This window comes from Microcebus murinus, chromosome 7 (assembly GCF_040939455.1).
Source record: "Microcebus murinus isolate Inina chromosome 7, M.murinus_Inina_mat1.0, whole genome shotgun sequence".
Classification (NCBI taxonomy): domain Eukaryota; kingdom Metazoa; phylum Chordata; class Mammalia; order Primates; family Cheirogaleidae; genus Microcebus; species Microcebus murinus.
This window is the reverse complement of record NC_134110.1, coordinates 47,200,487-47,224,060: the sequence shown is the minus strand read 5'-3', so window position 1 is coordinate 47,224,060 and position 23,574 is coordinate 47,200,487. Positions and strand designations below refer to the sequence as shown.

Here is a 23,574-nt window from a genome sequence, read left to right as displayed (position 1 = left end):
TCATGGACTCATTTTAGGGAAATTAAGGCCAATGTTCATGTCTGGAGGTGAGAAAAAAAAAAATCAATGTGTTTTAAGGACACCTATATTAAACCATACCCCAAATTAACCCTTCTTTATGAAATCTGGAAGAACCCTTCTGAACCATTTGGGTAAACCATTTTTTTTTTAGCTAGGGTCTCACTCTGTCACCCCAGCCAGAATGCCGTGTCATGGCATCATCATAGTTCACTACAACCTCAAATTTCTGGGCTTAAGGAATTCTGTCTCAGCCTCCCTGGTAGCTGGGACTAGAGCCACACACCACAATGCCTGGCTTATTTTTTCTATTTTTAGTACAGATAAGATCTCACTCTTGTTTAAGCTGATCTCTAACTCCTACGCTCAAGCCATCCTCCCGCCTCAGCCTCCCAGAGTGCTAGGATTACAGGCCTGAGCCACTGTGCCCAGCCCCATTTGGGTAAAGCTTTTGAGGTGGAATGAGCCAGGTTCATTTCTGCTACATCAGAAAATGCAAAGGGATTTCTGGCTTGGTTCAAACTTAACCTGCAAACACTTAGATCACAGAAGGACATGTTAAACAGTGGCTGCTATCTGATTAATATAGCCATGCTTTAAAATAAAATAATTTAAAAAACGGGTGGATATAGGGAAGAGACCTAGAGAAAAGAACAAAAAACTAAAATTTGACAGTTTTTCTTCCTGATCCCAAAGAAAGAAATCATATCTGTTCAACAGTCAGTTCTAATCATAAAGTAAAAATTCAGCAAGCAGCCTTTTAGCCCAACAATGAGAAAAATGTAGATCCTTCTGTTACTTCTTTTTTCCCTTTGCTTCTCTTTTCTTATTTACTTTTGATCAAATCACAATAAGGCTCACTCACCACCCTGGTCCTAGACTTAGATATCATCTGGCCAATTATGAGTTGTAGTCACTAGTACCAAGATAAAAATAAACATTTTGAAAGCACCATGAGAAGTAATGTGAAAAAGACCACAATTGTACCTGGCAGCTCACTTTCCACAAAGACTATCGATACACCTTTAACTAGCCACATTTATTTAAGGGGTCATAGCCCAACTTCTACCATATACAATTCTGAATCTCAGAGCACTACTGATTCAAGGAAAGCTTTTATTTATTATTCACGTGAGACTGATAGTTTTTTGATTAGTGGACTTTGGTCTTTTGGCTAAATAGGAAAATTAAACTATACAGTATTTTCATACTAAAAAAATTACTAAGTTTAATTTAAGCCTTAGATATTAAAAAGTTACCATCCCAGCCCTTAAAACAGATTTGTAAACAGGAGTGGGCAACTGAGAAAAAAAGCAATTAAATTATTTATTCCCCCTCCCCCAAAAAAACCTTATTTTACTAAAATAAATTAGGGTACTTCTCGTTCTCAAAGAATTGGGGGTGGATATATAGAAATAGAGACTGATCAAGAGTCAAATGCTACATTTCACACTCACTTGTAACCCATCCAAAGGATTATTTTCACAACAGAATACCTTATAACTGTTAAAACAGAAGGAAGGAGAGATCTGCATGTACTGACAAAAAACAATGCTTGATATATAATTAATCTTCTTTTCTAAAAAAAAAAAAAAAAGAAACAACAAAGAGTATGTATATGATGATTCTATTTTTAAGAAAATAATATGTGCTTAGAAAAAAAGAATTATACAGTAAACTGTTCAAACTGGTCATGGGAAACGTATTAAAGGGAACTTCCGCTTTCTATAATGTCTGAATTTAACAACACTAAAGTATTATTCCTGTAGTCTGGATTCTTTTAAGTTTTTTTTTTTTTTTTCAAAACATTCACTGGATTTATGCTGTAACCCTTGGGTGGCTCTATTTTAAAAGTTAAATGTAAAATCAAGCTTCTGAGATAAGAACTACTATGTGCTAGAAGAGTTTAACTTGAATGGTAGTAGGGGGCCAGACCCAGGATAAGGGAGAGCCAAGGGGCAGGAAAAGAGAGAGAGAGAGAGAGAGAGAGAGAGAGAGAGAGAGAGAGAGAGAGAGAGAGAGAGAGCGAGCGTGTGTGTGTGTGTGTGTGTGTGTGTGTGTGTTTGTGTCTGTGTGTGCGCGCGCGCACGCAAGCACAAGCCTTCAGAGGAAGGAGGGAGGGTTTCAGAAAAAAGGGTAACTATAAGGAAGAAGCCGAGAGCAGGGTAAGGCGACTCAGACTGGAGGGGCTTTGGTAAACAGCCACAAAGAAGTGGCTCTAATCGTCCCTCAATAACACCTGCGAAGAAGATATGTATAGAATCTATCCTCATCAGTGGTGGTGGGAGGTGCCAGGTGCTGTTCTGCAGAGAAGCATGTGTCAACCAAAAACCTGTAAAAAAAGAACCAGGTGGCCTAGGGATGAACCGTGGAAGCTGAACCTGTGGAAAATCACGTCCCTGGTAGATGTCACCACAGAACTATATCACTGCACCTTCCCCGTATGGCTTATGCTAAGGGATGGGAGTCCAGGAAAGCTGTTTTGTGCAAGCAGTTGGCTGAACATGGCATGCTGTTGCCCCCATTCATCAGAAGACAGTGGACTGAGGCTCTGATCCCAAGGGCACAGTGTGTCCCTTCCTTGGAGGTGGCAATGAAAGTGCCAAAGCAGTAAACAGGGGCACGACTTCTAATATGGAGTTGCTAGAGAGTTCCACCACAATTCTCTCCAGTGGGTTGACCATCTCGGCCTGCTCCCCACCAAAGGACGCCAGCTTCAAAGCAATATAAACTGTACCTAGCCAAGAACCGAGGTTTGTCTTAGACAATACAGTGCAGTTCAAGTTGCATAAAGCAGGCTTGCAGGGACATTACAGAGCTATGACTGGTAACCTTCTTGTAACTAAATTACTATCAAAGGCTCAAGTTATTTCAAAGGTGCATATCATTATCTGGTTTTTGTAAATCTCTAATTGTACTCCTATTATTTTGAAACTTTAAGGGGGGGGTAAAAAAATATTTTCTAAACTTACTTTTTCTATTTAACATTCCCTTTGGGTTGTTTATGCTAAGAAAAATTAAAGAATTCTAACAATTGAGTTCCCAAAGTTTTTCTTTCTGCACTAACTATCCACCATGACCAAAAGACACTCACATTCAACAAGTATCTCTTGAGGATAAGCTTAGCACTGAGCTAAATAAATGTCAGGGAAACAGATTAAAAACAAATATACACCATCCCTGTTCTCATGGAGCTAACCGACATTCAAGGTTATAACTGACACGAGGCTTAACAATTTGAGCATAAGTAGAGTATGAAACATCCAAATAACTTTGTGATTAAAATATATCTGGAGGCAAATGGTGGACAGAGAAAGTTTATCAGGCACACGTTTTTACCATCAAAGAAGATGCTATATACTTTCATCCCAATATTTTTTGTCTGACTCCTTTGGTCTTTATTTAAAAAAGGATATATGCTACAGGGAAAAAAATGTAAAAGTCCAGAATATGCTATATTCTTACTTTCTGTTTTGGTTTTTGAATTTTTACACTAAAGAAAGAATCACAAAGGGCCAATAACATTTATTAAGTACCTATCAAGCAAACTACTGCATTGGGGATGGACCCTGGGATACAGAAGAGAGTAAACCAGCTTTATCCCTGAAAGTGTGTAAACCTGGAGAGGCAAAAACTATTTAATCATAATACAAAGTAGAATGAACTAAGGCCCCAAAAGGGATTCAAGGACTACAGCCCTCCACCCACTGCACCTCGTCTAAATTCCAGAATTTTCCAGACCATGAATGGCATGAGATAAAGAGGACCCTCAAAGCCTGCATGCCTGGATTCCTAAAATTATACAGGGTGGGAAAACAGAGAGAGGAGAAAAACTTCCAAGAGTCCCTCTGCACGTGTTGGAAAGATTACCATCTCACCTCCTCGGTGTGGACAGAGAAATGCGTAATAGAGGCTTCTGCTGATGAGGCTGGTGATAACCGGGAAATGCCCTGGGCTGACGGGCAGGCCAAACGGCTGCTGATTTATGCTCTGCTATCTGAAAAATCACTAGACCATTTTATACCCCTGAGGGGGGCTGAAATGACAGGCTTCAAATGATAGTTCTTACGCCATGTCCTGAATAGCAGCAAACTGAGAAAGCTCCCAGGTCACCATGCCTGGGAGTCCCAAAAGCAAGTATCTTATACTTTCAGAGACATGTCAAAAAATCCAATTAATTCATCTCATCTAATTGAGTTCACTGGAAATACAATATGATATTTTTATCACATTGCTATCTGAATCTACAAGTCAACTCATGGGAAGAAAGAGGGGCATTTTGTGGAGAAGACATAAGAAGATTTGGGGACAAGAAAAGGGGGACCACCTCCCCCCCACAAAAAAAGTAGTACTTTTTAAAATAGCCCCTTGATTCTTGGCAGAAAATAATATCCAACACCCACTGGGGAAATATTCCTAGGAGAAAAAAAAAATTTGGATTTTGATACATGCTGCACATACAAATACCAGCCTATAATCATCATTGTGCACAAGACATGCACACTGCTTCTTGTCTAAGGCCAAGCAGTATCAAACTTGAGATGAGAGCAAAAAGGTCTCATTTTACTTATTCTCCGTGAACCATTCACCAAAAGTTCCTTTCTAAAAAGCTGATGTTAGAAAACACACTATATGATTCTGTAATTTATGACAAGAATATAATCTTGTTGTCACACACTTTTTTTGGATATGGTGAAGTTCCAAAGGACACAGATGACCCAATGACAACAAGTGAATCTGACAGGAATGTGGCATCTGATAGGAATCAGATCATACCTGGATTTGGTGGCCAAAATGGTATTATAGAAAAGCTCTTGCAATGTGTTTGTTCATAACTGCAGCTGTGTCTTCTGGGAGAAAGAATGAAAATGTTAAGTTGCGACATGTCTGAATGCTCCCATGTCTTCATAACACAGGCTGGAATCCCCACCCACCCCCAACTTTGACCGTGGCCACCATTATAAGTTTATCAGCAAGGGTAGGCACACACACATGCTTAACCATGCGGACCTGGAGCAGAGGTCTGGGTCCTGCTGCTCCAGGATAATGCCATCCTAAAGGAAAAGTCATGCATCGTTAACAGCTGTGGAAATTGTCAAAAGTAGACAGTTATTCACTGTTACAGCTTCCTGATTTGCTAAGGACCCCTGCACGATGGTATCACCCGCTTGATTACCTGGATTGCTAGAGAAGAAAAAAGAGTTTTACCTTCTCTATCTTGCATAAAGTTTATGTCTACCAGTCATTTCAGGTGATCTCAGGGGCACATGTGCTACCCATTGTAATGTTTTTTCAGGAGGCAGGAACAAGACCTTTGTGACTGCTCGGCTTCACAGAACTGGTGGGAAACATAATACTTTTGTAAAAGAAGAAAGAATTTTTTAAAGACGCAAAGTCATATTAATGATTTGCACTCCTAGTCAAACAACTTCCGGGAAATGAAAATCTACTGTATTTTGGCAACAGTTCCAACAGATGTTTGGAATGCTGGGCGCTTGCCAAACCACCAAGAGCTTCTATATGACTGGCAAGCTACTGGATCATATTGCACACTACAGTTATAATGAGCTGTAAACAGATAGGTCAAATGAAAGAAATGAAATTAAGACAATGATAAACATGTACAAATGGTAAATCTGAAATTATAGGCGTCTAATGTGGTTTAAAGGAACAGATTAATGGCAGTAACAATGGTTCTTTATTGAGTGTTTACTGTGTACCATGCAATGTTCTAAGATATTACATGCATTATTACTCATTTAATCCCCACAATAACAACCCTATGAAGTGGGAATTATTTTTATCCCCATTTTACAAGTGAAGAAATGGAAACAAAGAAGTTGTCCAAGATCTCACAGCTAGTGGCAGAGCCATCATTTGAATTCAAACCACTAGAATCCAGAACCCATATGTATAACCTGTATGTGCTCCTTGGCTAGAAGTAGAGAATGTATGCTTCATAATCTGTCACAGGATTAGAGTTTAAAAGAAAAAGAGAGAGAGAGAGAGAGAGAGAGAGAGAGAGAGAGAGAGAGAGATGCTCCCTTCCTGATTCTGACCCACCAAGTTACATGACATAAGTTAATCAAGTTCCGTAGATCTCTGTCTGTCCTACACCATGCAAGAGTTACCCAAGGTCTTCAGATCACTTTCATAATCTTACTGCTCTCTTCTCTCCATACAAAAGTATCTGAGCTCAAAAATTTGGGGTCAGTTGAACACTATGCTCACCTCCCTGAAAAAACATACAACATACAAAAACATACAACATATACACAGATATGCACATGTATATACAGAACTGGTAGCTCCAATCAGCAATGAGCTCGCACTCTGTGCAGGAAAACCAGATGAGAGAAACCAAGGCCCAAAGAGGCTCAAACACCAACACTCCCTAGATTCTCACCTCATATAAAGGTACTTGTTTCTTAGATTTTCTTTTTTTTTTTGAGACAGAATCTCTCTTTGTGGCCCAGGCTAGAGTGCTGTGGCATCAGCCTAGCTCACAGCAACCTCAAACTCCTGAGCTCAAGAGATCCTCCTGCCTCAGCCTCCCAAGTAGCTGGGACTAGAGGCCTGTGCCACCACGCCTGGCTAATTTTTTCTATTTTTAGTTGTCTGGCTAATTTCTTTCTATTTTTAGTAGAGATGGGTCTCACTCTTGCTCAGGCTGGTCTCGAACTCTGGACCTCAAGTGATCCTCCCGCCTCAGCCTCCCAGAGTGCTAAGATTACAGGCATGAGCCAGCATTCCTGGCCTCTTAAGCTTATTTTTAAAGAAACCTAAGATTTTTTTTTTGACATTTAATCTTTTTTGTCTTATTTTATCCCTACTTGAGTTACTCCTTAGACATGGCAAAGTCTAAAATAAGGACAGGAAAATACTATTCCACCTTTTAACTGTACTAAACATTGAAGTACTTAAATTTTATCTTAACATAAAATACTGTTCATTTTTTAAAACATGTAATATAACTCTACAATCTAAATACAAAAAAAATAGTATACACTTCCACTCTGAATCAATAAATGACTGACTGCCCTACATTTACAGGTTTGCAACATTACACTTGCATACTTAAAAATGCAGTTATCATAAAAAGTGTTGCTTAAAGGTAGCTTTTTTAATGCAGTGTGAATTTTAAAGGAGCATGTAGCATATAAGAAATGGTGTTTTCAAGAAAAATTTATTCTCTGTCTCTCAGTAAAGCAAAAGCATCTCAGTATTATATTCCCTTTGATTAGATTTTCAGATTGCTTCAGATATACAGAGCTAGAAATAATTTTGGAAAATGGCCTCACCAACCTTTGTAAAAACATAAAACACAATTTATACTTAATCAAGTGTCATGTGATTGTCACCAAATTGGAATCAATTTTTAAGACCTACTAAGAAATCAAGTAATTGTAACACAGAGCATTCTCCATTTTATCTGTACACCCTGAGTACTTTTATACAACATCCTGTAGGATTCCACAGCTAACACAAACCGGGCAGGAGATTTTAAATGTAGGAAACAGAGGCCAGTGGGAGAAACAATGGTACACCTTCCCTTTGCTTTTTCCCCTCTTTGCTTTTTAATTAAATGATAAATCTCAATATGAATTCATTAGTAGCCTGATAGCTCAATTAAGCCCTATGTTACTATATACTCTAGGGCAATGCTTCAATATCAGTTAACAGAGTTTGGATGTAACCTGAGCAAAAAAATGTAAGCCAAAAGTTTTATGCAACCGACCTTTTGGGAGAAAAATTGCAATTAAGGTGGAAAAAAAAAAAGTCCCAGTATCTACACACTGTTAAAATTAAATGATAAAAAGACCATAATGGTTTTTCCTGTAGCAATAAATTATTTGGATTCGTTTTATGCAGCAAACCCCTTTGGTTCATTTTAATTTGGTTTCATTGATACTCATATCCAACACAACAGTAAAAAAAAAGAAAAAGAAAAGAAAGTATCTTGAAAACAAAAACAGGTTTATTGGAAGAAACTTCCCATCTGAAAATGAAGAGAAATTCTAAATGAATCAGCAAATGAACAAAATGAACTTGCAGGAAGGACAGGAAGGCCTGTGCTGTGTGTGCTATTAACCAAGGAGAGTTACATTTACAGACTCTATACTTGGAATAAACCAGTCGAAAGTAGTAGCATTCCCACCAGTCTTTATTTATTTATTTATTTATTTGTTTGTTTGTTTGTTTGTTTGTTTGTTTGTTTGTTTCATTTATGCAACAAAAACTGAGTGCTTACCGTGAGTCACTCAGGCATGGTGCTGGGGATTTGAAGGTACAAAGGTGAGAGAGCTCAATGTCATTTTCCCAAGGAGGCCTTTCTTCCCCTCCATATTTAAAACTGCAAAACCTTCCCTTACCTTCTTCTCTCACTGTGCATCCAAACCATCTGGTGAGCTTTTTACAAACCTAGAACCTTCATCCCTACAGAGTCCGGCTGGCCTGGACTGGGGCCCCGACCGTTTTCAGAAACTCTCATGGAGATTCCACTGTACAGTCAAGACCCACTGCCTTAACCCCTTTCTATAGCGTTGCTTTCCTTCACAGCACCTAGCACCTTCTAATGTACGCCATGATGATTTGTATGGTATCAGCCTCCAGCCACTAGACTGCCAGCCTCTGGAGGGCAGGGACTTAGTCTGTTTTATTCACTGTTGACTCCCCAGTGTCTACACACAGTAGGCGCTCAATAAGTATCTGTTGAGTAAATTAATGAAAAAAACAGTATGAACCCTCTGCTCAGGGCCTGTACCATCCACTGGGGAGAGAGAGAAAAACAGTTAAACCAATGGGAAGCCCCAGCTGGGGTAAAGGGTTCAATGTTCTGTAGAGCACACACCAGGAGAGTCCAGCCTACTCTGAGGCCTCGAGGAAGTCTCTGGAAGAAGTCTGACGGAGCTGGGTGGTGGGAAGAAGGAGGTGCGTGGCTCTGCCACAGGGATGGGGAAGAGGATGGGGAGGCAGCGCTGGACCAGCCTGCCTCGATAACATGAGGATTAACTGTGTGAAGCCTCCAGGGCACGGTCAAGCAGGGTAGCGGGCATGTTTTCTATGAGCAGCACTGCAGCTGATGTCCACCCATCTGTCAGGGTACCAGAATGTATGCAAAAGTGTTAAGTCCATTCCATACCTCCACCCATCAGTTCCCATCCTGGGTCCCCCTAGGAGTTCGGGAAAAGCAAGGTAATGACAAGTGCTCCAACATATCTGCCAGGCAACTGACAAGATGTCCCCTCATCCACTCATGGACACTCCTCCAAACCCCAACCTCTCAAGGTGCCACACCTTGGGGAGGCAGGCTGGCCCTCTCTTCCCCTGAGCTGACAGCCCAGGTCATTATGGAGTCAACCAAGAGCAGCTAGCTCTACAGACCCACACCACAGTATCAGAACACAAACCATTTCTTAAACAACCAATATGTGCATCCCAAAACCCAGAAATCAGAGTTTGCAACAAAAACCAGTGGCAACCCAAAGGAGACCCTATCTCTCCAGAACCCTTGGAGAACATGCAAAAGTCAGTAGACAAGTTTTCAAATGGAGAGCTTAATTCTTAAGAGCACCAAAATATTTTTATGTTACCTATATGGATATTAAAAGTTGTAAAAAAATGCATTATTTTTCTACTTTCCTACAGGACAGCGAACACAAATGATGGCTGTGGGTCAACACTGGGCTGTGTTGTAGTTCGTCAGATACCCACAGAAGCTGTAGTTGTGACAGGCAGGACACCAGGAGCTGGGACTCAGAGGCACACTCACTCCTGAGGAGTGTGTAGGACACACACTTGGGCACCCGGCCAGCTGTTCTTAAATTGTCATGTTTCTTTACTTCTTCTGGGCATTACATTTTATAATTTCCTGGCCAGCTTCCTTATATTTGGGTTACCAGCTGTCCCTTCTTCCCAGATCTGTCTGTAAGAATCCCTCTCTCATTTTCAAATTTGCTGCTTCTAATCTACTGTAGGCTGAAAAACCAGATTACCAAACTGGTTAGAATCATCTCTCTAAAGAAAGATTCAATAAATTCTAGGTGGGAAACCCAAGTGATATTCTATAAATCAATCACACTATTGTTTGTGACTGTTCGGTCTTTTATGGCATCAGTTCCAGCTGTTCAGAAGCAGCACGGTGCTGTGGGTGAGAAGGCAAGTTCAGAAGTCACAGGGCGTCCGCTCACCTCCTACGGGTGTGTTCTTACGCAAGCCACTTTTAAAGGCTTTCTGCCTCGGTTTCTTCCCCTGTAAAATGGAGGTAAAGTAGGTATTTTCCTGCCAGGTAGACATAAAGATTAAAGAAGATGTTGCTCATTACTCGGCACACAGGACACCCTCAATAAATGCGAGTTGCTGCTGCTATTACCATTATCACCAGCTGGGCTCAAATACGTGCCAACAGGATGCGTCTTTCACAGTGCCTGCCACGGCCAACTTCCTCTAACCACAGTCCCCAGTTCCAGGAAGCAACTTTCGGCTGTTCTTTGCAAAAGGATGGCCACCAATTAAATCAAGAGTAGCGATGTGACAGGGCAGTCCTTTCACTGATCGTGTCACCACCACACCCAAGCCGTGGCATGACATGAATGGCTTTCCCCAAAAGGAGAAGCGATCCCTGAGAACGTCAATCAGACAGACTGGTTTCCTCCAGGGCCCGGATGACAGACCTCAGGAGAGACTGGCCAGTGATGGGCAGATACACACAAGGGCAGAGGCGCTGGCCAAGGGAGACATGACCGGCCCAGAGCAGGGCCCGGGAGGAGCCTGTCCCAGGTATTGTGCTGGGTCCTGAGAATCTGGAGAGCAGTTGCAGTTCAGTCTCTGTCCTACAGTCCCCTCACAATAAATCCTGTGACTTAAGGTAGCCTGCGTGATTTTCTGCTCTTAGTAACCTAAGGGCCTCCTGAACCAGCCCACGGAGGCCACCCAGTAGCTGAGCTCCATTCACACAAGGTGTCCCTACAAATGTCACCCTCAACTAGGGAGGATGTAAAAGTCAACTGGAAACAGGGTCACCTGGATTCTGAGAACAGTCAGCCAGGGAACTTAAGGGACACGAGTCAAGGAAGTGCCGGGCTGCCCCAGACGCCAACTTCCACCTGCTCCCTCCCCTCCCACCCCTTACCACAGGCAAGTCCCAGCTGGAAGATTCCCCCACCCCCAACATTTACGCAGTGACCTCTCTGAACTCTTCTCAAAGTCTTTTCACAGCTCACAGAAACAATGGCTAGACTTCCAGGGCACCTACCACAATTTCCTGGTGATTTAAATATCAAGGAAGAGATGAATAGTTATTTCTGCAGCTTAGTTAAGAAGGGTCAAGTTATGAAACTAAGTGAACCTCTGTGGTTGATTAGAAAATGGCAGGAAGATGGTTTTAGTAGTAAAAACACCCTGGAGAGCACATCAGCATTTACAAGGTACAGTCACACACCATCCACCTCATTTGATCCTCTTAACAACCCTGGAGGCCAGTGTTGGGATCTCCATCTCCAGAGGTGGAAACTGAGGCTGAGAGGTTAAAAACCTAGTCCGGGAATCCTTGGGAATCAGTCACGCTCCCCATCCAGACTCACAGACTCTCCTTTATAAAGGGCTTCCCAGAAGACAAAATGATGCACAAAAAGAGGATGTGCACCCCTGAAAGTTTCTCATAACTACTGAAACCAATTACAATGCAAAATAAATAACTAGGCATGAACTCTCGGTTCACTTTATTTTCTCTTTTGGTTTTTAAGTCACTTAGAAGGGGGCCTCCTCTATGCTTAGAAGCCCAGGGCTTACTTATAAGCCCGGAGGGGAAAGTGATCTGCCCAAATTCACTTCCTATGGGCAACACATACAGTCAGCTAGAAGAATGCCACAGACCCGGGGAAGGCCTGCAGATTCTGAAATCCCAGGAAGGGGTGCATGTACAGCGCTTGGAGAGAGAAGTCTGGGGGTGCCTCTGCCCAGTGAGAGACCAGGGAGGTTTTTGGCTGGAGCAAAAACAAAACTTCAAAGCGAACAGAGAGCTGTGGAGCTTCAAAGACCCCCCAGGCAGGACCAATTAACACCTACAAATGTTTATCTAAGCAGTCATTTAATGATGCAGACTTCACTAAATGGGTGCTCAGCCTCACCTTAAAAACAGCCATTGCCCAGACTGGGATTGGGGTGGAGGATGGGAGGACAAAGGAGGAAGGTCTGTGTTTTTGTTTTGTTTTGTTTTGTTTTTCAGACAAAAGACCTTAGTCAAGAAGAAAACACTCAACACAGCGCAGGGAAATTCATCACCTAAGTATCTCTAATTAAAAAAAAAAAAAAGAAAAGAAAAAAGACAGGAAATAAGTAGCTAAGAAATGTAAATGGTTAAATAAATTCTGGTCCAGCTATGAGTTAGAAAAAAACAATCCACACATTAAAAATCCTATTTTCAAAGACTATCATGCATTAAAAATCCTATTTTCAAAGACTATTTTATATGACAGGAAAATGCTGTTGCATAACATTAAGGAAAAAAACAACATCCAAAAATACAAAGTTAAAGTCTGACTTCACCTTTACAAAACCGACAGACTTAGAAAGACAAGGAGTTTTGTTCACTGCAGTCTCCCCAGCTCTAACTCATAAGTGTCTGGCACAAACAAGACATTTAAGAAAAATGTGTTGAATTCATTATTTACTATTAATTAAATAACAATTAACATATTTCTACAAAGCACTTGGATATGCAGACACAGAACAATATGAGCATATAAGGTATGACAGGGTCTTATATTTATTTTTCCTAAACAAGACACCCTAGGGCTTATTTTCAAGGGATGTGTTATGTGTTATTTTCCCCTCAAAGCTTCAGCTTGCAGCACACACAGGATGGCCGGGACCTGACAGGGGGAGCCGACCTTGTTGGTGCAGCTGCCCATACTTTTCTAGTCACCTCTGGGATAGTAGCTGTCATGATGGGGCAGATGAGAAGGGCTGCTTGTCTTCTTTACCACTCTGCCACGAAATGCAATGGTTGTGCAGATACGCTGCGTAGGCCTTATTTTCGGGGTAGGGCTTATATTGCACAAATGCTTAGAAATCCTGCTAGGGCTTATTTTATGGGTAGGTCTTATTTTCGGGAAAACACGGTATATACTAGACTGTGTGCTAGACTAGACTGACTACATCACAGTTCAACAATAGTGGGCTAGCTCTTATAATGAGATTAGAAAAGAAATTTAAATGCATGTTCATATGCTCTGTATTTTACCAATTTTCCACAGGCTGTGTATAACTTTTACAGTTTTTTTTAAGCGCTGTTTTTCTTTAAGAAGGCTGAGGCCCTGGGGGCAGTGGATGTGGAATATTCCAGAAACAGAATCTTCCAATGGGTCTTCCATTGCTATTGGATTGAGTCCCATTGTCTACCTGGGGCAATAGTCACCTCAGCCTCCAACTACCTGAGGCAACATCTCCAGGGTTCAGTTGCAATTACAGAGGGAAACCCTGCAGCCTCTCTCACTGGGGGAAAGGTCACTATGTTGCAAGTCAGTTTCCTCACTTTTCTTAGAACTCCAGGAGAAAATCACAAGTAGAATCTATATAGACAAAATTACAGCCCCCCCTTGAACCTGTAACCAGAGAGTTCAAGGGAGTCAGTGCTTAAAAGTCAGAACTAGAGGCCATCTTTATCACATCTCTGAGCCAAATTTTTTCCTTGGGAAACATGAATGAAAAAACAATTTAAAAAAAAAAAAAAGAAGATCTAATATACAAATGCCTGACTCACACTTAACTTGTTAAAAACTTAACAATTTAAACATTAACTTAAAAATTTTGTCAGATTCTTTAAGGTGGTAAAGTTTTTGTGAAGAGAATGGACTTTGGAATCTAAGACCCCCGGTGAGAACACTGTCCTTTACTCACTAGATGTCACTTTACCCTCTGGGGGCCGACATTCCTTCCTCACACTGTTGTTGAAAGGTTAAATGAGATAATAAAGGTCAATGCAAATAACAGGCATTCAACAAATCTAGTCTGGAGGGAGTCCCTGTTTACTATAGGAACTTGGTCAAGGTGGCAAGGAAGAGCTTTTAAATAAAAACAATTGCATGTTATTTTTTATTTGAAACACTTGGGGCCAGAAGTGTTTCAGATTCTGAATTTTGGGGGAGTTTGGAATATGTGTATTCCAAATTGAACCCTAATTCAAAAATCTGAAATCCAAATGCTCCAAAGAGCATTTCCTTGGAGCATCACGTTGGTGCTCAAGAAGTTTCAGGTTTTGGAGCATTCTGGATTTGGGATCTTTGGATTAGGGAAGCTCAACCTACAGTTATTAAGCTCATGGGAACATGAGCTTCCATGTTCTAGTCTGAACATGAAACATGTCCAGGAGCTAGCAGAATCCAGTGACCACTCTGCCTCACCTGGTTCATTCTCAATACACTGTGGTGAAAGTCAATGAAATGAGGTACCAGTAGGTCTTAGGGAAAAGAACAATTGGGAGCCAGAGAATCTGGGTTTTGGCCTAAGTTCAGCCACTCAGAAGCCATGTAACCTGAGACAAACCTCCTCACCACTGCTGGCCTCAGTAAACATGCTGGGGAAATAGGCTGATAAGCTACCTTGCAAGGTGGTTGTCAGCAACACAGCCAGGCCCTATTAGGCACAACCTCTGGTGTGGCATTGGCACACTCAAGGGCAGGCATTACTGATAGGCATTCTGAGGAGGCAGATCCTTAGGCCTTCTGACCAAAAGAACTAGACCAAAATGGTATGGCATCTCCCTTTTCACCAGTTTTGTGCCCAAAGCTACAGTGACAGTCAGGGGGACCAAAGGTGGCCACCCATTGGCAGGGCGTGCCCAAACTTTAGTAGGAAGCCATTATTTGTAGGATAAAATCTCTAGGCCTCTAGCTGAGGTCACAGATTCTACTTCAAACCCTCATTTGCAACACTGAACTCAGGAAAAATGCTAATGTCCCCAGAAGTGGCACAGAACACCCCAACCTTTATTCAGAGATTCCTTGTGGTTGAGGCTCTCAGGCACTCTCCAGAAAGCAGGTTTAGGCAGAGGTGAGAAAGGGAGGGAAGGAGAGAACTTGAACCTTTTCGCTGACTTCGTAATTTTGCGTGGGGCTGGCCCTCCCTTTATTTGTTAACTGTGCTTATGTGGTTTATTTTAGGAATACTTTTGTGCTATCATATAACTGTGGAGAGAAAGGCGCTAATATTTTACATTTAAAACCTGAGAATCACAATTCCCACCTTTCATTTTGGAAGAGGAAAACATTCATCTAAGGTTCACTGCTGGATGGTGAACTTGCTCCAGGTGTCTGCTATTATAGTTTGGGATGATGGGAGGGGGAAAAAAAAAAAACAAGAAAGCATATAGCATTACTATTTGTCTTGCACACATTTTCTTTTTGCTATAAACACATCTGAATTCAATTTATTGTTTGGTCAATTCATAGCCTAATCCTTAAACCCCTTAAGGCCAAGTTGAAAGTTTCAAAAAACTTCTTAGACAAAATAGCCACAAGGACCTACCCACCTTAGTTAGTAATGAAAGCAAAATGTTAAGTCCCAGAGCAAGAGTTCCTAAGCCTGAGGATGCCCTCAGCCAGAGGGGTGGGGGGTGAGTGAGGGGGAGGCCGAGGGTGTCAACCCCGGAAACCATATGACAAATTGGTCAACCAGGTTCCCCCAAAATTGCAAGACAAATCCCATAAGAAACATCATCAATCAGGATCTCCTAATGGCTAGAAACCTGAAGGGAGTCTGCAATTAGAAATGAAAAGTCTTCAGATCAAGGAAAAAAAAGAGGAGGCCTGCATTATAGGGTTACCCTTGCCACTAACCACTTCTGACCTTAAGCAAATACCTTAGACGTTCTGTCCCTCAATTTCTACACCTGTACCATGAAGATGTTGGAAGCTTCAACGATCACTTATCTTCAAGACCCTTAAAGATACCAGGATTGTGACATACAGCATTAGCAGAAGAGAAAGATGTCGAAAAGACTTGCACACAATCTTGTCTGTTCCTCAGAGTGCTTAAAATATTCACCACTGCTTCCTTGGAGGGGGTCAAAGATAGAAGCCACCTCTCATTTCCTTCTCTTCCTTCTATTTCAGATAGCCAAATCTGATGTTTCACAATAATGCCCTTTGCAGGGATTTGAACTATGAAGTTCATGCAAAAATACAGTAATTCTGTAAGATGCAAAAGAAGCTCAAAGGACATAAAATAGAATTTCTCTAAAGCCTCATTACAAATCATCTAATCACTGCAGCAACATATTTTAGCTGGTGTCTTCTATATCTGTTAAAATATGTAACTGATGAAAATTAATTATGGGTATCATAAAAATGGATGTTTTAATATAATCCTGGATGTCTGGGTCAAAATTGACAAGAGAAATTTATTATTTTTTTTTTCTATCACAAGAGAAAAGTATTTCCTTCATTCCCCGTAGCTCTTCTATACCTTTGCTGCCAATATCTAATTTTCACAAAAGCTCAGGTGTCATGGAAGTCCTTAACCATTAAGCTCTAAATCTTTGTCACATAATGCTCTAGTTCACTAAAAACAACTTTTTTTTTATACTTGATACATTTGTATATATCCTATTGTATCCTAACTTGGCCATGATACCATAAATTTCCAATCTAATTACCAGACCCCATAAGTCCAGAGCAAACTTATGGGAGGTTGCTTGCAGGAGCAAATTAAATTGAAGACTTTCTTCAAAGGCACTTGCTGACAAAGAAGGAGATGAAAACTGATTGTGTTTTTACAAGCCATTACCAAATGAATTCCTAGAGCACTCATGAAGCAGTCTAAAACCCATTCTACAAGAGGATAAACTAATGCTCAAGGTGATGAATCAAAACTCACAAGTCAGTATGAAAAGGCAAATTTACACATACTACACCTATAGACCTAACTCTAATATCTCCTCCTCCTAAAGCACTGGAGAGATTAGCATATCTTGATTTAAGGACTTCATCTCACATATGCAAGACTAACTTCTAGAAAACACCAGTATAAGTAGCATAGTAGTTGCTCTTACTCCAGATCACAAGTGTTGCTTGCTCTGCGAGGGTATGATCTCCACATTTCAGAGTTCTTGTTTCATCTTCATGTGTTCCAGAATCAATAATAAAAGGCAATAACATCTGCAAGCACCATCTCTCAAAGATAAATAGTTGCGATAGCCCAATGAGAGTAATGAGTTAAAACTCCAGGTATACCAGGCTAGGTAATATAAACGTTCTGCAGCACTGCCCTGTCCCATTAAGCATGGTTAGGGCTGGAGGGTATGCAAAAGAGGAACATAAAGAAAATCTTGAAGTGTCCCTCACTAAAGAGATCCCTGCTGGGGAAAAAGAGTAAACTTGCTTTCCTACTAAATGCCTCTTTTCCGATGAGACCCAATCCTAAGGTCCTGACCCCTTGTGGTCTTTAAACATAAAGCAAAGTGTGGGTGTCCAATTTCTTGGCCCAATCACAAAGAGGTCAAAAATTAGTTAAATTTAATTAGCAAAAAATGGAACTTTCAAGGAAACCAACCTCTCCTTCCTTCACTGCTGATCTCTAGAAAAAGCTTCCATTCAGCAGAAAATGTAGAAATTTCATATTTATTTTGGGAATAAGAGGGTAAGGAAGATGTGACTTTTATTGGGTTAAGGCTACTTCCCAAGTAAATATATAATTCAAATTTCCTAAGATGAAATCTCGGCCTTTTAGAAGAATGGAGAACATTATGATCCTTCTACAAAATTCGGTGAGACTGCTTTAGAAGACACTGAAAGGTTAGACTTCATCTCGAGTTACTCCACCATAAGCCAGACAAAGAAATTCCTGAAAGGCTATAAGCATTTTTTTCTCACAAGCACCCACAAGAATAGGTCCATGCAAATGTTGTATAAACAAAGCAGTTCATTACTAACCATAGTTTAAGTTTCTTCTGTGAGAAAATTGTAATCTACTGCAACTGCACCCAACATTCACCCATCACTGCCCCTGAATAAGAGTGAAATATAGATTCATAAATGACCCCAGCCTCCGGCTTTTCTTATGCCTGAAAAGCGAAAGGATGGGGGTTGGGGAGCAGAACTCCACTGCTTGAGACTTTCTCCTTCACTCTCTATAATCAAGTATTGGAGGACTTTAATTTCCCTTCCAATCACTCCTACAGAGGCCCGAGTGTCTGAGAAAACACACAGACAACAATCAAACCTTTCATTTCAGGGCTGGTTTCCCACCATACCCGTCAGGTTTGAGAAGCACTTCCCCTCTTCTGCATTTCATGAATCAACTGCAAAATCTGCCAACCTCTGCCAGTTCCTCTTGTACTCAGCTGAGAGGTTCCCCTTCCTTCCCTGGGTAGCACAAGGCTGCTCTGGTTTTGACTGGCGTAACGTGGAAATGCACCGTAGGAGCTCACTAACTCCTTCACAGCCAGATACAAGTGAGACTCTGGGCGCCAACCCAGCTACTAGGACAATGACCCACCAAGCTCAGGGCAGAGCAGATTTGTGGCATCTAGCTTTGACCCCAGATCCAGTGTGTCAGTTACTGTCACTGGGAAGGAAAAGGAAGTGTGAAAAGGGCTACAAAGTAACCAACTCAGTTACTTAGCAACTGGACAAAACTTGCCTCACTACAGAGGGTAAGGAGGCATCTCACACCCATTCAAAGAGTAACAGTCCACGATTTATATGCAAATAGATAAACACAAAGGGGAAAGGGAAATCTAAATTAGCAACTGGAGTTTACAGCTGAGGGGCTGAGGCCCAGATTAAAAAAACAGTTTCTCCTAGAAAGGGGACAGGACATATACAACTGAATGAATGAATGCATGCATGCATGCAAGGCCACAGGCCCCAACAAGCTTCCAGTCTCCCTTCATAAAATTCAATGCCATGGGGGAGGGAGGAGAGAGCCGCACAAAGTTTAGCAGCTAAAATTAAAACGCTTGCACAGCTAACACGAATTACAGGCTCACAGAAAGATGGAAATTTGAAGTTGGGGAAACTCCAGGGAAAGCAGGTACTTGTGTTCACGAGAAAAGCAAACAAAGCATCAATCTTGGGAGAAGGTCTCTGGACTGCCGGTAGATCAGAGCCTTTTCAGGGTCTCTAGATACCCTCAGAAACACCCTCCCATACCAATGGATGAGGCACAATTTCCAAACTTGGATCAAACTCCTACTCTTAACCGGAGACATGCCGCCCTGAAGCCTTTCTAAGCAAGAGAGAGACGCTGTCGCCTACTTGGCTCAGGACAGCGCTCCAGGCTTTTCAGTTTGCCCAAGAAGCTGGTACTCTGGGCCTCCAGCTTCTAGCTGCACACCTGAACCGGGATGCTCAGTCCCAGGCACAGAGCAGACAGAGGACTGAGGGCTCCTCTGCCCCACGCCATCTGCTAACCCCACACCTGGACCAAGGCGTCAGGGCCCAGGTCTGCACGCAAAGGCACACCAGCAGAGCCACTTACTTCTCATACTCGGTGTTGTCTCTGTCACAGCGAGAATCCTTGTGCTTTTGCCAGTCTTTGCCATGCTTGCAGGTGGTGAGGAGCACAACGTCCTCCCCGTTATGGACGTGATATAAGGCATTCCTGGTGTCTGACCCGATCCCTGTCAGGTACCTCTTCCCCTTGAATACCAGCATGTACTTCCTGAGAGGAGGGATGGTGTTAAACTTCAAAAACCCCCTCTCCCCTCCTGTCCTGGGATGATCCTTAGAAAAGAGGGGAATAGAAACATCAAAGTTGGGTCGGAAGTTTTCAGTACTGATGCTGGCTTTGGCCAGCATTGCCTGGCCGATGTCAAACCCCACGTCCTCGGTGTAGTCAGGCCAAGTGCCGGAATATAAATTAAAAATTAAGTGATTCCTACCATTGTTCCACAAGTGGAGACTCTGCACTTTGGATCTCAAATTGTGCACATACTGAGGTGACAACTGGTCTCTGTCTAAAGTATCCAGACTCAGGACAAAGAGGCACGCCTGGCTGGGGTCCGAGGTGTAGAACCTGGAGCCCTCGATGGCCGCTAGAATGTTTTGGTAACTTTCGGCGATTTTCTCCCCTTTTTGCTGCGGGTATACGTAGACTTTGAAGCCGTTTTTCTTGCAAAGGGTGAAATCGAAGCAGGACTCCATGCGGCACTTCTTGCCTTTGTAGATGCTCGAGTTGGCGTCTCGCTTCTGCCGGGGGGAAATGTGCACGCTGGAATCCTCGTTTTCCAATTGATCCCAAGGAAAGAAGGGGCGCAGAGCGTCCGGGAAGCGGGGCCAGAAATGCTCCGGACTGGGGTGGTGCAAGCCATTCCGACCGCTGTGCTCCTCTCTCCGGCTGTGGCTCCTCGATGCCCTAAACTGCAAGCCTCCGAAATAAAACAAAAGGGCGAGACAAGAGCCAGCTGAGAGCAGGATGAAATAGCGTTTTTTGGCCTGCATGTGTCCTGCCTGGGTCAAGAGGATTGTAAATAAACACAAGAATCACCCAAGTTTCCCAATCAACACTTTCAGCTCCAGTCCGCCATCTTCCCGCCTGTAAAGACTTCAAACTCTCCGCTCCCACCTTCTCTGGATGCCTTTCCCCAAGCCGTGGACTGATCCAGCGCATGTGGGCGATTTCTTTAACTTTCTCCCCTTCGGTCTTTCATCTTTGGGTTGCACGATGCACGGGAGAGAGCAGGGCTGAATATTTCGCACCCAGGGCGGCGAGCAGCGGACTGTAATTTTCTTGCATGCAACAAGAAGGAGGAAAAGAAAGAGAGGGGAGAGAGAGAAAAAAAAAAAAAAAGCTCCCGATACCCAATCAATGACAAGACGAAGTGATTGCCTTGCCTCTCGTATTCCTCTCGGCAGCGTGGAAAACGAGCCCCGGGAAGGCAACTTCAACTCATCCACACTCGCGTGCAGAGCACTCCGGTCCCAACAAGTCAGCCGATCCCGGGTGCAGCCGGCTAGTGCATCTTGCAGCCGGGGCGCCGTAACCTCACGAATCCCTGCATCGCTCTCCGCTCCCTCCCGCAGCGGCTCGGCGACTCCGGCGGTGTTTACTCCTGCGCTCGCGGGGCCGGCCCCCGGGGCGCGCGGCGGCCCGACTGCGGGCGGCGGCGGAGCCGGGCGGCGGCGGCGGCGCGTCCTCCCCGCGGGCAGTGCCGGCCCCGAGCGGCGCTCCGCAGGCCCCCGCGCGACCGCTGCCGGCCGCCGCGATCGGTCGCCGAGTGTTACCCGGTTCTGAATGTTACACTTACACATTCCATTCCCGACACGACAGCGCTGACCTCATCCATCCACGCAGCCCGCGCTGCCATTGGCCGGGCGTCACGTCCGGGGTGGGCGGTGCTTCCGCTGCGCCCATTCATAACCCCCGGCCGGGGCCGAGGCGCCGGCGCGGCGCGGGGGGCGCGGGGCCGCGGGCGCGGGGGGCTCGGCTGCGGCGGGCCGGCCGGCCGGCGGGCAGGCTGGCGGGCGGGCGGGCGGCGCGAGCGCGGGGCGACCCGGCGCTCCCCTCGGCTCCTCGGCGCGCCCGGGCCCGGGACTCGGCCTGCGCCGGGCCGGGCAGCAGCGCCGCCCAGAGGCGCCCGCGGGGAGTAGGCGCCGCGCCGCGCTGCCCGGCTGTGCCGGGCGCCCCGAGGACCCGGTCTCCTCGGCTGCCTGCCTGCGGGAACGCCTCCCCGGCAGGGGCGGACAGCGTGCGGGTTCCCGGAGAAGGGTGCTTGAAAATGGAGAAGGGCGGAGAGCCGGAGGAAGAGGGAAGAAAAGACAAGACTTCAGAGGAAGCGACCGCCGGTCTGAAGGATGCCTCTCCCAGCCCACCTACTCTCCGAGGCCCAGTATTATTTGCTGCTAAGCGTCTAAACAGCCTCCCTTATGCCTCCTCTACATAGCCCATCCTTACTTTTCTCCCCAAAGAGACGCCCTAAACCCCAAGAATAAAAAGGAATTTGTTACAGTTCTGCCTGCCTGCCTCTGTGTACTAAGAGTATAAGGCAGCCATCCTAAATTTTCATTATCTACTTATGCATCCTTGCCTGAACCCCCTCTGTCTATTCTAAAGAAAGCTTCCAAGAGGTCCAATCACAGCGAAAAAAAGAAATTTTCTAATGGCTGCAGAGAAACCGGTTGATTTAAACTTGTCCCAGTCCTCAAAGTGATATTATTCTCTTTTTGTGGTCGTGGTGGTGGTAGTTTTTAAGATGTCTCTTAAGGATGGATGACTTTAGACTTGCCAACCGTCCCAGCTGTCCAAGGGAAACTTAAAGCAGAAAAATGACCTTATTTTACCATTAGTGTGAAATGGTTGGTCATTCCTTCATTGGCCTCCCTAGTCCCAAGCTCCTGCCACCCCCAATGAATGAACTTGTGGGATAACTCAGATAAACGCCCTGCAATCCCTCTAAAGGTTCTCCAGGTCTGCAAAGATGTGCTAGGCTCCTAAGCAGTATTGCTGGTCAAAGCCAAATTCCCTGGCCTCAGAGCCTGGATTCTGGTTTACAGAGAACACCTCCCACCCTCTTCCCAAGCATAAGTCTCAGGGCCTGGCCAAGCTGGACAAACAGTTGCCTGGGGCAGCAAGTGTTTAGTGATTGTTTATTATGGGAGTGACTGAGAGCTAGAAGCAGACACTTCCCAGCTTCCCTCAGGCTGCAAAAAAAAAAACAGCAGGGTGTGGATGAAGGGCATGGTTATAACAGGGCAGGATGAAATGATACAGTGGAAAATTTTAAACATTTGTTGTTTCAGATTTGTTTTAATAAAGGGGGGAAGGGGCGTGGGTGGGACATTACTGTGCATTCCAGAAGCCTCTCCCTAGTTCTGATCCATCAAAGATGAGATAGCTTTTCCAGATTTGACTTGTACCCCCTGCACAATGTGGAGAGGCCTGGGACAGGAATGAGGATTCAGTTATCTTCCAAATACGACAGCAATGCTGCAGATAAATGCAGTGATTGAAACCACACGTGACCCAAAGCTCCCCCAGCCTGGGTTGCTAGAAGCAGTCATTCAAGGCAGGGGTCCTTTTATTCACTTCAAGGTGCTGATGATCGAGGCCCTGTAGAAGTTGGGGCTGTGAGGATTGTAGCCCTCTGTATCTTATCATTTGTCCTGCATGACCTTAGGGGGAGCTACCTGCCCTCCTTGCCCACCTGTGCTCTCTTCCTGCCTTGGCACCAGTTTCTTGCCTTTCTTGCCTAAGTATGGTTGATTCCCTCATCCCAAGCCCCAGTGTTGCCCATCTCTACCCTTACATCCCATAATGTTCTATATTGTAAGAAAAACTTTGCTACTGAAAATTAGAGAACACTTGGATTCAGATCTCAGATCTGCCATTTACTAGTGCCTTGGGCATGTGGCCTAATCTCAGTAAATTTCAGGTTTCTCATTTAAAAAGTCAGAATAATAATACCTTTGTGGCCAGCCTCTTTCAATTTGTAAACTGTAAATTGCTCTACAGTAGTAACATCATTAGCCTATGTTCCATATTTCACATCCACCTGGCGGTCAGATACAGTGGCTCACACCTGTAATCCCAGTTCTTTGGAAGGCCAAGGCAAGAAGA

At 43.8% G+C, this 23,574-nt stretch overlaps 1 protein-coding gene across 2 annotated transcripts in view; it reads right to left on the bottom strand.

The window, feature by feature from the left end:
* EXT1 (exostosin glycosyltransferase 1) overlaps positions 1-20,602 on the bottom strand; it is a 283,562-nt gene extending 262,960 nt beyond the window's left edge. For both annotated transcript variants that reach the window (XM_012751111.2, XM_076005061.1), the window contains exon 1: positions 19,498-20,602. In XM_012751111.2, the coding sequence (XP_012606565.1) occupies positions 19,498-20,459 (962 nt within the window). In that variant the 5' untranslated portion in view covers positions 20,460-20,602. The remainder of the gene's footprint in view (positions 1-19,497) is intronic.
* Positions 20,603-23,574: the final 2,972 nt, after the last annotated feature.